Source organism: Cupressus sempervirens, chromosome 2, assembly GCF_028749045.1.
Source record: "Cupressus sempervirens isolate cs-2001-9-10 chromosome 2, ASM2874904v1, whole genome shotgun sequence".
NCBI lineage: Eukaryota > Viridiplantae > Streptophyta > Pinopsida > Cupressales > Cupressaceae > Cupressus > Cupressus sempervirens.
The window spans coordinates 766,152,457-766,169,888 of NC_143119.1; the positions used below are offsets into that span (position 1 = coordinate 766,152,457).

The 17,432-nt window shown below is 34.9% G+C and overlaps 2 protein-coding genes across 3 annotated transcripts in view; one reads left to right on the forward strand and one right to left on the reverse strand.

Annotated features, from left to right (window-relative positions):
* LOC149575702 (tRNA synthetase beta subunit family protein) overlaps positions 1–17,432 on the forward strand; it is a 194,442-nt gene that overhangs the window by 74,575 nt on the left and 102,435 nt on the right. For both annotated transcript variants that reach the window (XM_089815469.1, XM_089815470.1), the window contains exons 8-11: positions 13,915–13,956; positions 14,289–14,365; positions 14,547–14,673; positions 14,965–15,132. In XM_089815469.1, coding sequence (XP_089671595.1) covers positions 13,915–13,956; positions 14,289–14,365; positions 14,547–14,673; positions 14,965–15,132 — 414 coding nt within the window. The remainder of the gene's footprint in view (positions 1–13,914; positions 13,957–14,288; positions 14,366–14,546; positions 14,674–14,964; positions 15,133–17,432) is intronic.
* On the reverse strand, positions 7,320–8,235 carry LOC149575703 (uncharacterized). The gene is made up of 2 exons (XM_089812250.1): positions 7,911–8,235; positions 7,320–7,799 (listed from the first exon to the last, which is right to left on the reverse strand). Exons 1-2 carry the CDS (start codon positions 8,157–8,159, stop codon positions 7,611–7,613), a joined length of 438 nt encoding a protein of 145 aa, XP_089668376.1. The 5' UTR covers positions 8,160–8,235; the 3' UTR covers positions 7,320–7,610.

Consider the following 17,432-nt stretch of genomic DNA (forward strand, 5'->3'; position numbering starts at 1 on the left):
TCACTGAGATGAGTCTGCCACTAACCTTTCTAGAATTTGTAAAAGCTTTGACCATAAATCATCACAAAATGTCCGACATGAAATTGGATAATTGCGCTGCCCTTCCTTGTAGATAGAGGCACACACTGAGAACAACTACCACGATTTTGAGGAAATATCGATAAACCTTCCAAACTTTTGTAGATGAGTAGAATGCCCCAAAATAGACAACAAGATGCCGTGATTTGAAGTTAAAAAAGTTTTTTTTTTTTTTAAATGGTAAAATCCCTAGAATAGGAACTCTTGTCATAAAATCCGACACAAACTTTGTGAATTATAGAAACAATAAGATTATTTGAAGAGAAAAATCTACCAAAACTGAACACAATTTTTAAGGCAAATAATTGTTCAAAACCAACACAATTTTTGAGGTGAAAAGTTGCTCAAAACAAAACATGATTTTTGAGGTGAAAAATCGATCAATACCAAACATTGTGCAGAATACACAACTTAGTTTCTTGAGGTAAAAATGGTAAAACAAAGCTAAATTTTTGTAAGTTATTGACATGACAACCCACCATATAATTCTTGAGGAAAAAATTATTAAAACCCTTAGAATACTTTTTAAGGGAAAAATTTAAACCCATCAAATAGTTGTTGATGAAAAATATCCAAACCTTTCTATAAGGGAGTCATACTAGATCGGCTTCCTCTTTGATACAATGAAATTGTTAAAATTAAAGCTTTTAGTTTTCACAATGCACACCCTTAAATAGAGTTTAAAAATGATATGGAAAGTGTTAAGTAAAAAGAAAAGTTGTCTAAATAAAGATAACCTCTAAAATTGAACTGATTTAGAGAAGTAGATAGAAACGTTAAATTACCATTAACTAAGGTTTTAGATGAACAAGCTAAATATAGCTAGAACCTAGGATACTAAAATTATTCTAATACCAACAACAAGAGCTTTGATGCATATTTAAGCATCACCATTTGAAAATGGAGTTCGATGCTACTTTCCATCCCGATATGCTATGCAAACTCCATGATTTTGTGCTCAAATCTCAAGTAATGGAATAACTAGACTATTTCGAGCCAACTAAGAGAGATGATGGATATTCATATGTGCATATTACTAATGATGCTCAGGACCAATTGTAGTTGTAGTGTGTCAACGATATTACTTGTGCAAATGTGAAAAGGTATCTAGTTGGGAGAGAATGAAGCATAATCTAATTGATTGACAATAGATTGAGCTTCATGCCTTGAACAAAGTACACATTTAGAAAGGTCAAATCCCTCCCACAAGGTGAAATGTGTACATTTCCTTTGCTGATAATTATGTATTCCTGGCCTCCTCTAAAGACTAATGAATGAGAGAAAGGCACAAACTCTATGAGCTATTCTTGATAAAGTATGAAATTATGAGAGACACCTATAATCTATTTTCTAGGTTGGTGATGTCTAATGAGCTGAAGGGCATGTGGCCATAAACACAGAGGAGGCATGCTGCCGATCAGAATGCGTAGCAGCTCGAGCCTTCCATTGAGACCTGTATGTGAGGATTGCATGAGTGCCAACTGTGTTTTGAAATCTATCTTTATGTGACCAAACTTATGACAATAATTGCATTGAACATGCTTTTTCTTTGAGGATGCCTAAGGCTTACCTAGCCCTTTTTGCTGAGATGATTGAGGTTGTTACCTTTGTTCTTGAAGGCTACCTGTTGTTATGATTGAGATGATTTGGCTATGAAGGCTACCCATTCAGAAGAGGAGGAATTGGCGGTGCTTCCATCTATCGTGTTGCAAAAGCTTGTTGACGTTAGAGCAGTAATAGTAGAAGTGATATTGAGCATCTCTATGAAATGCTCTTAGGTTGAGGCAAGCTTTTTAGCGTGATCACTTCGATATCTTCTTCATCTTGCGGCCAATATCCTTGATCTTCATAATATGTGTTTGAGAGATGTCATCCATCATGTTAGAAAATAACATATTCTTTAGAAAGAAATCTCGACTCTTGTCAAACGTCTTATGAAGATCCTTCAAAATTTCATAAATTTCTTTAGCTAGTTTTCTAGAAGGCGCTTTAGGGAGTTGATTATTTGTAATTGAGAGTTTGATTAGCATGTCAACTTCCTGATTATGTTCATTCCATTTTTCTTGATTTGGTTGAGTTTGAATAGTACGTGTTTCCTTACGTAGAATTATCTTATCTAGATAATGATATTCAAATATAGTCATCATAATTGCAGCCATTGAACTGCTGATTTCCCTCAAACATAATGTTGGTCAAGGATGTTATCACGGAAATAGAGGTTGTTGGTCATTCCTATGAAGGCATGGAAAACGAGGTGGGTGTTGGCACAATTTCCAAAAATTGAATAGACTTACTATGGTTCAAAAAAAGAAAGAAATTATTAGGAATTTTTTTTTCCAAAGAAATACTTGAAAACCCTAAACAGAACATGATTTCAGAAAACCTGTGGTTAGCAGATTAGGGTTTTCTGCCCAAAACAAATTTGAGCAACTAATATGATTTTGTAGTTATTTGACTTTTTTTGACTGAAGATATCACAAGAGGTCGTGCACTTGTGTGTCGTGAGGCTAGATAGTTGCCAAAAAACCATAGACGGAGGTAGAAAAATTACGATCGTGTATTTTGTAGTAGATGTTAAACCCAGAGCTGGTTGGAAATATGTGTGCAATTGAACTCAGAATCACAAAAGTTGTAGTGAAAATTTGCCAGTTTTAAAAAGTGAAAAAATTGTGTGTGGGCACAAAAATGCACTAGAGCATGGTTACGGGGAGATCCGTCTCCTCCCTAAAAGACATGTCTCGAAGACGGAGATGAGTCTTAGAGACTTTCCGCGTCTCCAGAGACCTCAAAAAAGGTTGGAGACTTCATGACGAAGTCTCGTGAAGTCTCCCAGTGTCCTAATCTAAAAGGTCAAGTCTCCCCGAAGTCTCTTGATAAAAAATAAATGTAAAATATAATATTAAATTATTTATGTATTTTAGCCCTCATTTTAATGTTTTTAATGCAAAAATTAAGACCAATGACAAATTAAATGATTTTTTGGAGAGCATGATAGCTGAAACCTTGAGATGAATGATCACAACCTTGCGGAGTAGATGATAGTACTGTCAACATACTAGTACTAAATAGATTCTGGTTTTTGTTTACTGTAGTAAGGTTGCCCATTTTTGTTTGCATATCGGCAATTTAGCATCAAACTATACTTTTTTGAATTTTAAATTTGAATATGTAATGATAATCTCAATGATTATCAATCTGATATGATAATGATCATAGGCAATATGTGGAAAACAAGTATGACTATGAGATAAAATAATGTGATAATGTGGGTTTTGAAATATTTGACTCTATTTTAATGTGACATTACTATTATTATTTACTTTGCTCTTTTAGTTTTAAAATATTAGTATTTTGTGTTTGGTATTAGACTCTTTAAGCTATTAAAAAAAATTGCCATCTCCAAGTACCCCGTCTCCTACTTTTGAAAAATTGGCGTATCGGTACCAGTTTCAGTTCCGGAGACCTCCAAGTTTCCCCATCTCCTGGTGACCTTTGAATATGGTATTAACAAATCACACGAATAAATAGAGTTTAGAAATGTTATAGAAGCATTAGCTAAAAAGCATAGTTATCTAAATAAGACAACATCTATAAATATAACTGATTAAGACAACTAAAGATAAAACGTAAATGACCATTAACTAAGATTCTAGAATAATGAGCTAAAAATAGCAAGAACTTGGGCGTCAAAAATATATTCTAATAGGTACTTGCTATACATTAAATGGCTAAAACTGAGAAGGTTCTCTTACTCTAAATGACTTATACAATGTCTTTCTCCACATTGTCACTTTCTGCTCAACATCTGAACTAACTTCAATATAATCCGTTTGACCCTTACTCTGACATGTGTGACGAGGCACCCATGGTTCCTTACAAGTGAAGCATAACTTCTGCCTGCGCAAGTCATCCCTGCTCACAAAATCTGGATTCTTTTTATCTTCCATACTTGGCTTAGGTGGGACTTTGGGCTCCTCTTGTGTAACCTTCTGCTTTTCCTTATTATAGAGTTTTCCTTTAAAGGAAAAGTTTCTCTTAGTCAATGACTCCTCCAAATCAAAGGCATTTGCAATGGGATGTCGTAAGGTATTTGGATTAAATGATTGTACAATCCCTTGAGAGTTTTAGCTAAGCCTTTAACAAATAGGAAGTTGAGTCTTCTAACTGTTATGTCTGGAACTATTACTACCACAGCCTTTGAAATTCAGCTACATAGTCCAAAACCTTGCCCTCTTGCTTCAACTATGCCAGGTCTCTGAAATGTACTTCTGGATCTGTCTTATCATACCTCTCAATCAACCTTTGACCGAATTCTTCTATAGTGAAAATAGAGTCGTGTTACTGGGTCACCATTCCATGCTCTGAGTATTTGTGAGTTGTTCCATCCAAATGTGCTTTAGCAAACTTAGTAGCCTCTTCTTGACACATGGGATTCAACGAGAAATATGTATCCAGTTTTTGCAACCATGACCTTGGTGATGCACCACTTGACCCGTCAAAATTTGTAAGTGTGATCTTCTAAATGCTGTTGAATATCCTTCTTCTCATACCATTTTCTCCTATGTCGTTCTTTAGCTTTTAGTTGACAATATTCAGTGACAGTCATATCATTCTTAACTGCTTCACTCAGAGTGTGGTATTGAGTGTGAAGGTGATCCATCTCATTAGTTTGATCAGGTTGGCTTTTACCAATCTCCTCATTTGTCAGAAATTTGGTCCTGAATGATATTACCGGAACTCTTTCTCCTACTGCAACTGGCTTTCCTTCATTCATGGGCTTATCACCATTTTGTTTGTGGGTGAGCACTCTGAGCAACTGAGTCATTTCTCTTAATTTTTTTATACATGTTAATGTGTAGCTCTTCAGCATCGTTATCTCCATCCCTCATATTCCTGCCTTTCTTGCTGTAGATTCCTCTGAGTTCTTTCGTTCATAATTGACCTCACGGGCTGCCAGGCTTTTAAGATCAAATATAACCAAAATATCACTCTCTACTTTTTGTTCAAATATAGGGATATTTTATCAAACAATTTGCACGTATACAGATCATCAATTCAAGTATCCAGAATCATTGCAGCAAATGCCTATAATATTGAAGGCTTACAAATTATATCAACATACTTGCAGATTAGATATACCAGGAAATAGTAAACTAAAATTTTGAGTTTTCTGACCATGTCGCTGGGAATAATATATCCATATCTATCTATTGATCCATCATTCCATCCATCTTTCTATCTCTCTCTATTATATCTATCTATCTATATAAAATGCTTTCGGCACACCTGAATTCTCTGCTAATCTGTTCCTTTGGTTCCTCGCCAAATTAATAGCATCCAATGGCAGAAATAATAGCACGTGATGCTTCCCCTGAGGTTGCTGATTATGTACAAACCTTGTGTGGCAATTTTCCTTTAACTGACATGAAATGATAGTTTCAGACATCGGCCATTGCCTTTCAAGTGCCCTGACATCAATATATGCAAAGAAGAAACTTAGGGAGTTCAGTACTTCAAATACTTAATGTTAATTCTGTCCACTATGCACAGATATTTAGGTCACCTCCTTAATCAGTTCTTTGCATCAGGGTCCAAGCAATCTGTGACTTTTCTTCTCAGGACAATCCTGCCGCAGCTAGTCAACTCTACCCAAATACTCTGTTCCAAACTTTAACGACATTAATATGTGGCCTCTAAACAATAGTCCAACTTTAACACTACGTTAATATTCTTGTTTGATATTATTATCTGCCAATATTAGTTGGCAAATATTTCCTATTCTGCATGATTATGGAAAACAAACAAAGAGTCACACTTCTTGAATAGATCACCACCGAATAATATGACTACCATTCTGCAAATTTCAAGTCACTTTATCGCGAAAATTAATCAAATCTCATTACTCTGCCTAACTAATAAACGAGACCCACCATGCCGTAAAATATTCGCAATTAAGAAAATTTTCATTAGAATTGGCCCTTATATTATTCACAATATTTAAGAAAGGCAGACTTGATAAATTAATTGCAAATATGGATAGCATTGATAATATCTTTGGACATTAAACTGATGGCTGGCCACGATTATATCTCATGACAAGTATCAATTTAAGTTCTGAAAAATTTACCAAATTTGTTTCTAAAGGATATATCACAAATTTTCACATATGTAGAGACTCCATTGTGAATCCACCCCTCTAGAAGAACCATGTTTTTGTCCAACTCTTCTTTCAAACTCTTGAGGTTTTTTGTGCCTGAATATTCTAAATTGTTTATCTAATCCAAATGCCTACGTCTACCCAACCTACTTATAAAGGACTCCAAGAAGCGTTGAAAACCATAGTTGCCGATTCGTGACACGAATCCGATTCGGGCACGTGAATCGGATCCGTGGATTCGGGATTTTTTTTTTTCCCAATTATGATTCGTGGAGGATTCGTGCATATATATATGTATATATATATACACACACTAAAAAAGAGAGAAATATACATAATTCTAAAACTAAATCATTTCATAGTATGAATCTATGATTCTAGTATGCATCTATGAATCTAGTATACTTGATCAATGACATTGATAATTAATCTATTTTCACGATTATAAAGAAAATCAACACATTCACATTGAATTACTGAAAGTGAAAGTTTGTAACATTCAAAATATAGATCATTAAACTTAAAGTTTATAACATGATTTACTTATAAAAGAGTCAAGAGTCAACACTAAAGTTTTTATTTAATCATCAAATGGATTTTCAAGAAAATCCGCATCGGAGGGGTACTGGTGAGCTGCAAGGGCTGCATCCGTATCAGTAGAGGAACCCAAACCGCTAGTAGTAGAGGGGATTGTTAACTCATAATCCTCCTCCTCATCATCCACATCAATCAAAGTGGATCTAGCAAGATCCCGGATGGTCATATCTAAATCAGGAGTCTCGGGTGCTACATCCCAAAGCTTTTTGGGCCCCTTCTTGTACTTAGGATCCTTCCGTGACAACAAGCGCAAATTGTTGTGAATGAACACAAGGTCTTCTGATTTTTTTGGAGCCAACCGGTTGCGTTTGACTGAGTGGATAAAGGAGTAAGTACTCCAATTCCGCTCAGCTGCAGAAGAGCTGGCAACCTAAAGAGAAATTGAAAATTATCAATACAACAATCAAGATAAATAAATTAAATAATAAATTCAAGGAATTGAGAATGTTAAGCTTAATTTTACAAACTTACTTGGGATAGAACCTTTATGGCAAGAGGTTGGAGGTACGTGAAGGCTTGCCCATGAAGGTACCACCATTTGATGGCACCCATCCTGCTTTGGTCTGCTATGGCAATAGGGTGGAAATCCTCACCTGAGTTGAAAGCAGAAAATTCACTCCTCACAATTGCCCCAATCTCTGGATCTTGGAATATCTTAGCTAGTGCCCTCTTATACCCATCTGCAACCTCTGCATCTCTAAATGGTGGCACTCTACCTGGAATGCGAAGTACATCTGCACTATAGTACCTGGGGATAACAAAAGACAATTGAACACTATCAAATATCAATAGCACAAACATTGGATAAAATAAGCACAAACATTTGATAAGAACTACAGTACCTCGGGGATAGAGCATATGCAAGGAGGTGCAAAGGTGTGGTCATCTTGTTCCATCGATGATGAACAATTTTTTCCACCTTCTTGTAAAGGGTGTCCTCAGGATCATTCTCCCTCCTCTGTATGACCTAAGATATGAAATATGAATAATAATTATAATTAGTGAATATGTCAATTTAAACTTTAGAATCTAGATATCTCTCAAATAAAAAATTGTTGTAATAGAGCGTAAAACTTACCATTTTAATTTTTTCCAGCATACTATCCATGGAATCATAAATATCCCCAAGGCATGGCTCATCACTATTTGCGAATGCTTCTGGCTCATCACTATCTGCGAAGCGAAGCATTGCCATTATTGGATCGGTGATTTCCAACACATAACTTACAAGACCCCACCAATCCTCATCTAGTATCATTCTTCTCACATTTAAAGCCCTTGCTGTATTGGAATTCTTCCAAACGCCCCATTGGGGGCTAATGACCATATGCTTCAATCCTTCTTTTACCTTCACAAGTTGTCTCAAGACGATTGTGTGAGACGCAAAGCGGGTTTCAGCAACCTAAGAGCATGTTAAACTCAAGTTAGTAAAACATTTAAAAATTAAAACATGTTAATGTAAACAACAACAAAAATTAATAATTGTGGAATCCAATAATATTCAATTATATATTAAATATAAAAATTTACCTTCAATAACTCCAAGTCTGAGAAACTCCTAAAAATTGCTTGTGACATGTGGTGATTTGTTACAAACATTTGAATCTCTTCAGCTTCCTCATATATCCTTTTCAACCAATCTATTTCGGTGCCAATTGCTTTCATCACTAAATTGAGAGAGTGGACGGTGCATGGTGTCCAAAAGATATGATCATATCTAGACTCTACAATTATCCCTGCAGCCCTGCAAACTTTTGCATTGTCCGTGACTACTTGGACAACATTATCAGGACCCACTGACTCTATGGCATCAATGAGAATGCGTGAAATAAATTCTGCATCTTTCACTTGCCCTTCACAATTAACTGCCTTCAAGAACATTGCCCCCTTAGGGCATACAGCAATAACATTGATCAATGGACGGTTTCTACAATCTTTCCACCCATCCGAAATAATAGACACACCTGATTGAACCCAAAAATCTCTTATTGGTTGAAGTTGAGCCTCTACATTTTTCCTCTCATCATGTAATATGGTAGTGCGCAACTTCTCATAACCAGGCGGTTTGTAACCATGGGGTGCATCATTTATTGCTTCCACCATCTCCCTAAAATAAGGTGATCTAGCAAAATTAAATGAAACACCATTTGCAATTAAACAACGTCCAACTTTGTGATCAGCAATGTCTCTCTTTTCAATTTGGAATGCCCTATCTAGTGGGCCTCTCTTGCGGGTGAGTGGAGATGGGTCTTCATCTTCATCATTTGTAGTTGGCATAGGCAAAAAAGGATGTGTTCTTGTGTTTGTTTGATTGGATGATGGCGTTGGTATATTTGTTTTTTTTGAAGCACCATGTTTTGCTTTTGCAACTGCTCTATCAGCATCCTCTTGCTCTTTTGCTAACGCTGCTATTTGTGCAGCTGGTAATCCCTTCTTATCACTACCTGGACACATGTGAATTCCTTCACCCGCAGGGCCCAAAAAATGTAGTTTCACTTGGGAATAGGAGCTTCTATGTTGTATGTTGCAAAGATTACATTTCCATTTGTATGCCCCACACCCAGGACATTGTGCAACTCTTGTTGTGTGTCTCCATAAAGGAGACTCCTTATCAATTTTGAAGCTTGGTAATGCAGCCCCACCCCCACCCACTGAGCCTTGACTACTCATTGTTCTATTCTTGCAATCTAGAGAAAAAAAGTGAAAGAAAACCATGCTTCACACTTGTACAAAAACTTGAAAATTTGGAAAACTAAAAATAAATCAATAATCTATGAAAGAACTCAAGAATATGGTTGAAATGCATACCTTAAACACTTCTTGCAAGGTATTTGAAGCTCCACAACTGATCTCCTTCGAATCCAAGCACTTTACTTCAAACTAGCAAGTATGAGAGAGCAAAATAGAGAGCAAATGAACTTGCATTGTGATTTAGAGGGTCGTTTTTAGGGTTTAGGGCCTTTAGGGAAAAAAAAAAACATAAAAAAATTGAAATTGGGCCCACGTTTTTGCTTCCTTACTACGTTATTGCCGCGGATTCATGCGGATCCGCGCGTGGATCCTCGAGGATCCGGGCAGGATTACGAATCCTGCCCAGATCCGCTCGGATCCATACGTGGATCCGGATCCGAATCGGACCCGAGTCTGGATCCGGCCATTTCCAGGCGAATCCGGTAACTAAGTTGAAAACATTAGGTCAATTTGGGCAGCTTAATAATATTTGGGGAGCTTCATTTACTAAGGAGACAATTTATAGTATTTATTTAATCAAATTAATTAAATTAAGTCATCTTTTAAATATTTCATGTATTTTTTGAGAACATAATAAAAATCAATTCAGTTAATGTCGCCTAGAAAATTAGGGACATTACAATTTCTCATGTCATGCTAGAAATAGTGTTGGCCCCAATAATTCTGTATGAGCTCAAAGTGAGTCCCTTATGTAGCTGTACATCAAGGAGGATACACAAAAGCACTTGTCTACATTGTGGACCCATGTGAATAAAAGAAAGTTTCTAACAAGACAAAATAACTAGAAAAATGAAAAACGTATGGAAAGATTGTTACTATCCAACTGACTATTTGGATTTGAGGCCTAATGATGCAATGGTGCAGAACTTTAACTTAACAAGGCAAAGAGAATAGACTATTGCTTTTTTGTTGTTAAGGCGTACTCCCTCCTTTTGTGTGTTTTATGCCAAAATAATTCAGGTTAAGTGTTTTGGCATACATGGGCCCCACCTTGGTCAAGCACAGAGCTCCTGAATGCCTTAGGAAGAAGACTAAGCTCTCCATAAAAGATCTCCTTGAGGAGACGAGGTTAGGGAAATAACAAAGATCACAATGGAATGACTAAAAGAGATAACAAAGCATCGTATCCATATACAGTCTCATGAAGAGAGTTGCAAATCTTGAATAAGTATATGATAAAACAAGGACCAAGAGGTAAGGAAGCGTGCTTATAAATAACATTTTAAAAGTCAATTAATTATGGCAAACTCATTTTAAATATTTGTGCACAATCTCAAGGCTGATAACACCATATTGAATGATAAACATCATCGCTATTGAATGTTAAACAACACCTCTATTGATAAGTAGGAGATAATTTCCACGAGAAGTCAAATAGTGATATTGCTATCAGGATTTAACTGTGTGATTTTGAGTCAAACTCATTGACCCATGCTTCATGGGTAGTGGTTCAACATGAATCTTGAAGCATGGGTCAATGAGTTTGACTCAAAATCACACAGTTAAATCCTGATAGCAATATCACTATCACCTCTATTGTTTTGGAATATGCAATGCTTTGTTGTCCATAAACAAATAATACACATTTTACAATTAAGGGCATTGAAGGTCTTTAATTTAGAGGTATCTACCAAGTTATGGAAAGAATATAAAATGCGATGGTAAATGTATTAAAATATTGTTATAATTCTTTAATGGTCATCTTAGTTAATCTTTAGTTTATTAGTTATTGATTGTTCCGTTTAGAAACTTTGTCTTTGTAAATCTAAATAAGAAGACCGTATCTCCATTTGTAATTACTCATTTATGAATAATAAGTTACCATTATATGATATCACAATAGGTCGATGGGCTTTTTAAAGATTGGCAATGTTTTTAAAAGAGAAAACTGCAGCCCTTTTTGCATGGGGATTTATTCCAGAAATTTTTTAATCGTGTTTAATGCAAAAATGACTTTCCAAATTCATTGGCGAATTTAAAGTTTTTTTTGGTAAACATTGCGAACTTGATCAAGGGTTTTGGTTGTGCGATTCCTAGTTTGAACAAAGTCGAATTTTTGGAGTTGAAAGCACTTGAATGTGCAATTTGTGAGTTTGGTGTTTTGCCACATGAAGGTCTATATCAGGGGTTTTATAAATTTTTTCCTTAGAAAATCATTTGCTTGCCTCATGCTCGCATTGTGTGGTACATAAGGGTTTTTTATTTATTTTTCCCATAGAAAAAAGTATTTGATGTGTTTATAATTTTTTTAACTTAAATAATTTTAATGAATGCATAATTTTCTCATTAAATATTATTGTGGGTTTTAAATATTTTTTAACTTTAACTTTTTTTTTGGGGGTGCTCAAAATATTTTCCCTTACGATATGTATAGTCTTTTGCAAGGTAGTTAGGCAACGTCCATTAAGTGAGGGTAAAAGTATATTGTAATGTTTTTTAGTGCCAATCTTACTTAGTCGTTAGTTTGTTTGTTAGTTTTTGTTTCGGGTCTTAGTTACCAATTATTTACTTTAGAAACTTCATCATTGTTAACCTATATCTGTAGGCTAAGTCTCCATTTTCTCTCATGGTGAAAGCTAGTTTAGTGCATAAACATTTGATGAACTCCCCCATCATTGAGGATATGAACCTCGCAAGTGATGGCATTATAATTGCTTGAAGTAGGCGTTGTTACTTTCACTCACTTCTTGATTAAAAAGTCTCTAATGGTAAATATATTACATTGTGGGGTTGGATGTAGAAAAATGAATGTGTTCAGGGGTTGTCTCGTTGCTTGTTGGAGCATTATAAATTGAGTTTGGTGTTGATTAGTTTGTTAAGTTTTGTCTAGAAGGCTGTACCTCTTGTACAAGGCTCTTCCTTTGTTTTCTTTTTTGGCTTGGATAAAAAGTGGCATGCTCCATTGGCTTTTTGTCCAAGGGCCAAAGCTAACTCAATACCATTTGTTAATGGTAAAGTCGAAGGAGAATGATTTTTGCATGGCAATTTGGCTTGTTGAATTTGTGATGGTATGAATGTTTTTTTTTTTGTGTTGTTTTGGTTTTTGGATAACTGAATGATTCTACCTTAGTACAATAATATGAAGAGTGCAAAGAGATTTTCTTATCCTTTTTTGTTCTTTGTGAGTAATCAATCTAATTGCAAATAAAATCTTCTATTTGGCTTTGCAATTAAACTATGCTCTTTTTGACTATAAGATCCATCCGATCTTTACAAGTATTGTTATTTTTAGTTGGATTGTAGTCACATTCCTTTGTTCGATTGGACCTTGGCAGTGAGCTTTTATGTTTCAACGTACATGGGATGCATATTTTGATTTTATTCTGTGTTACCAGGTTTGCACCGTGGACCCTTGAATTGGCTTTAGGTTTGTAGAATGGTTGGGCTGGGTATGGGCAGGGTTTATGCCCAGCCTTGTAGGTCCTCATGGGTCCAAATATTTTTTAAAAATTATTATTTTTGGTTGGATCCCTAAGACGGGCCATTATGAAGCCTCCGAACACGTTTTTTTTTCACATTGCTTTCTCATTTTTTAACTGAGTAATTCAATGTGATGATTTTCTTTACAATTGTGAACGTAGATAAATGATCAAGTATTAATTTTTTTTTGTTTATCTTTGGCTTTTGACATTGATTTATGATTAAGCATCATAGATTCATACTATGAAATGATTTAGTTCTGCAATTATGTATATTTTTTCTTTTTTTTTGTATATATAATGCATTTATATATATACACTAACCCATAGAAACCATGGTGAAAAAACAAAATTCACAAATCCACAATGGCTTCTTGTACCCGAACCCTAACCAGTAACTTAGTTTTTAGTGTGAAATCAGGATTACAATTAAAAAGACATGTTTTATTATTTTTCTTTGACATATTGCCTTTTTGCACATTGGGATGTCCAGGGATGTGACATTCTGGTTTCGATGTTACGTATTTGTATAAGGTCCTTGTGAAATGTTTTTGTGAAATTTTAATAGAAAAAAGCCTTTAGGTACCCATTGATATTTTGATATTGATGAATAGAGTTCTGTGTATGTCATGCGTGCACCAAAAAGTGTCATTTAATTATGGAATGAGAAAGGTGCTTTTTACCCAGGATTGAACAGGCCATGCTCAATGGTTACATAATACAATCACTATATTTTTGTGTTGGAAAGAGAAGTTTTTGTCATGCAATGATTAATAACATTTCTGAATATCAGGCTTTTTTTGTTTTTCCTTTCCTAGATTTATTATGGATATACAATCATTTTCGAGTTGAGAAACGCTTCTCTATAGTTTGCATTGTGTTATATTGAGTTGTTCATAATTTGTCCTGCAGGTGAGGGAATTTAGAGCTGATGAGCTCATGGAATACTATAAGGTAAGATATAATCTGTATATTAGTACTACTAGTCTTACATGTGAATTTGAATGGCAAAATGGTTGAGATGTTTCTTCTAAACCATATTTCCCATTTATCTTGCATGATTTACTGCAACACTAGAAAATATAGCCATGTGATAACCACAAAATTCTTGCAATACCACTGTCCGCATGTATGATAACAAACCAAGCTTAAACTTGTATTTTGACATGAATGTTTATCAACTCCATTACATAAAGTCATGATATATTTATTATTTTTATTTGACTAAAATAAAGGTGGTTGTTCTCTGATTGTTTGCTTATAGAACAATTTGTTGTTTTTGGCAGTCTGACATGAAATTAAAGAAGTTTTTACATATTATTGAGAGCTCTTCTGTATTTCCAGTGATTTATGATAGCAAGAGGTACAATTCAGTTCTTATTTGTTTCTAGGCATGATAGTCATATGATTGGCACTGGAAGTTCCCCATGTGAATTGAACCTTATATGCTGTTGATTAACATCAACTAGATTTTACTTCTTAATGACGTCTTTTATGATAGGCTTTTATTTTCCCTCTTGATATTTCCTATTTGTATGTTGCAGGACGGTGTTGTCTTTGCCTCCGATAATTAATGGTGCGCATTCTGCTATTTCTTTGAAAACAAAGAATGTATTCATTGAATGCACAGCAACTGACCTGACAAAAGCAAAAATTGTTCTGAATACTATGGTAACTTATTTATAAACTGGACATCTATTCTTTGTTATTTTTTATTGGAAAGGCAACTCTACAAAACATTTATGCAATCCCAGTAGGAGGTTCTACTCTGCCTGTTAATTTGGTCGTTCACAACTTTGATTTTTCTGTTCTGTTTAATTTTCTTTTGGTATAATAACAATATGCATTATAATACATAAAATGTAGAGTTAAGTGCTTGGAAAAGGGAAACAAAGAGTCACCCTTTAGTAATGTGTGGGCTTTGTAGACTGTATTCATGATCTTCTAATTACATTTGTGTAGGTGACGATGTTTTCAATATACTGTGAAAAGAAGTTTGAGGTGGAGCCGGTTGAGGTAATAACCCCAGATGAGAAATCTTTCATTTATCCAGATCTCTCTGTTTGGAGCTTGGAGGTTGACATACCATATATTATTCAATCAATTGGCATTCCTCTTAAAGTGAACGAGGTGAATATTATTTGAATATTCCATATATTCTTAATGCTTCAGGTGAATATACTCATTTATTAACCAAAGAAATGAAAACTCGTGCAAATTTTATGGAAGTGCCATTTCCACTTGTCCAATAAGTCTCCATAATGTTCTGTAAGATTATTTCCTATTTCCCACAGGCTTGGGGAATTAATTTGGGTGAACTATTTTTTTGATATATCTCGGCATCAGAGTACAATTTAGAAAACATTTTCTTAATCATTCTGACGACATTTACAATGCTTATTAATATTTTTAAAGATAGTAAACAAATTTGTTATCTCTAAGTAGTTGTAATGTTATTATTGATGTCTATCATAGCATCTGCAACGGTTAATTTTGTTGAATTTAGTCCAAAAAATAGAGATAAACAGCAATAAGGCAAACCAAATCAGATACAAGGGACACACAGAAATACCTTGGGAACACCCTTAGAGAATGAAGGGAAAAACCCAGCCACACAACAAAACAATCATTTTATTGCTAATAAATTTCAAGTGTACAATATCCTTTGCTTGATGCAAATATATACAAATAGGAGAGACTCTTTACATTATAACCGAAGGTCTCTTGAGATTCCTATAACTCTTATAATTAATTATAACTCTTCGGATATTCATGCCTCAATGCATGTGTATGACACATGTCATTTACATTTAATATTACAAATTAAACTTAAGTGTCCTTTTCAGCTGAACATAACAATAACAGTAATAACATTCATATTTCCAGAGATAAATATCTCTATCGCAGCTACCATCTTCAACACTCACTCTTAGCCAGAGAGATCTTTAGCACACAAGACTGCAATTAAAATGTTAATAATAAAATATCATCCCATATATCATATACGATTCATGAAAACTTGTAAGAATCAATCATATTCATGGAATCAATCAACATGAAACCTTGTAACAACTAATCACATTCATGGAATCACTCAACATGAAACCCTGTAACAACTAATCACATTCATGGAATCGCTCAACATGAAACCCTGTAACAATTAATCACATACATGGAATCACTCAACATGAAAACCCTATAACAATTAATCACATTCATGGAATCACTCAGCATGAAAGATTTGTAAGACTCACAACTAAGCCTTCAATCACATGCTCTCTCTACGTGAACTGTCATGGAATCTCTCAACATGACATCCAACTCCCATCACAGAATCTCTCAACGTGATGACATCATGGAGACTCTCAACATGATGTTCACTATCGCATAGTGAAAGAGTTATCATAGCTGATCTTACAATCTCATACATGAATGGAAATCGACATAACAAAACAAGACTTAGTTCCATTTAAGTCTCAAATTCTACAAATATCACAAGAATCACAAGCATATATGACAATGAAGGGGATTCCATAAGTACTCCCTCTTAATAATGAAGCTTCCCTTTGAAGCTAAAAGAAATTCCCTTTAAAGCTCAACAACTCCCTCTTAATTAAAGCAACCTATTGTCTTTATTGTTGCATCTTGCAACGATGAGAGATAAAATAATACATAAAATCAATCTATCAATATAGAATATACACAATTATGAAGTGATCCAGAATGATTTCTTTTATCAAAATTGAACCATCATTCATATCAAAAAATTTGCTAATCGAATCTTCAAGTTCAATCTTTGACATAGTCATTGAAACCATTTGAGATTAACTGGTTAGCACTCACAGCCTCTTTGCACAAAGTCAAGTCGGAATTAAAAATTTCATTTCAAAATTATTAGTGCTATTTTTGTTCGAAAATAATTTTCAGCATAGGTTTCCATCTGCAAATCGCGCCCTTTTGTTGGTCATTTTTGGTCTGAATGCTTTTTTGGCCTTTGGGAAAATGTTTCCTTTAACTCGCATTCGTTTTAGGAGGAGAGCTTGTAAGGACGCTTTTTCTTCCTTGCTGCCCGTGCGCATTTGTTTTCTGCCTTTTCAGTGTTTTGAAGTTACCGTTTTTGTAGTCATTTTTCCCATGTCTTTTGCCTGAAAATCGCATTTGTATAGATGCCATTTTGGGCCCCGATTTGAAGAGATTTGACGCCAAAAACATCTGCATTTTTTGGCCTGACGCTGCACTTGTTTTTTGCCCATGGTTTTGGATGGGATTTACAGATTTTCATGGCCATTTTATGCTCTTTGGGCACTGTTTAAGCTTTGTAGAAACCTCTGTCTTTGATTTGTGGCCAGAAGTGTTGGGTTATTCCACCATTTCTTACAATGAAACCTGCAATTTGTTGGATTTATTCCAGCCAGCCAAGGTTCTATTCA

What these genes read in the sequence shown, in the direction of transcription:
- LOC149575703 (XM_089812250.1), bottom strand. Translation starts at nt 8,159, where the DNA reads ATGGTCATTAGCCCCCAATGGGGCGTTTGGAAGAATTCCAATACAGCA. An exon ending in TGCTGGAAAAAATTAAAATG is followed by an intron (nt 7,800 to 7,910) that starts GTAAGTTTTACG and finishes TTCATATCTTAG; the next exon opens with GTCATACAGAGGAGGGAGAA.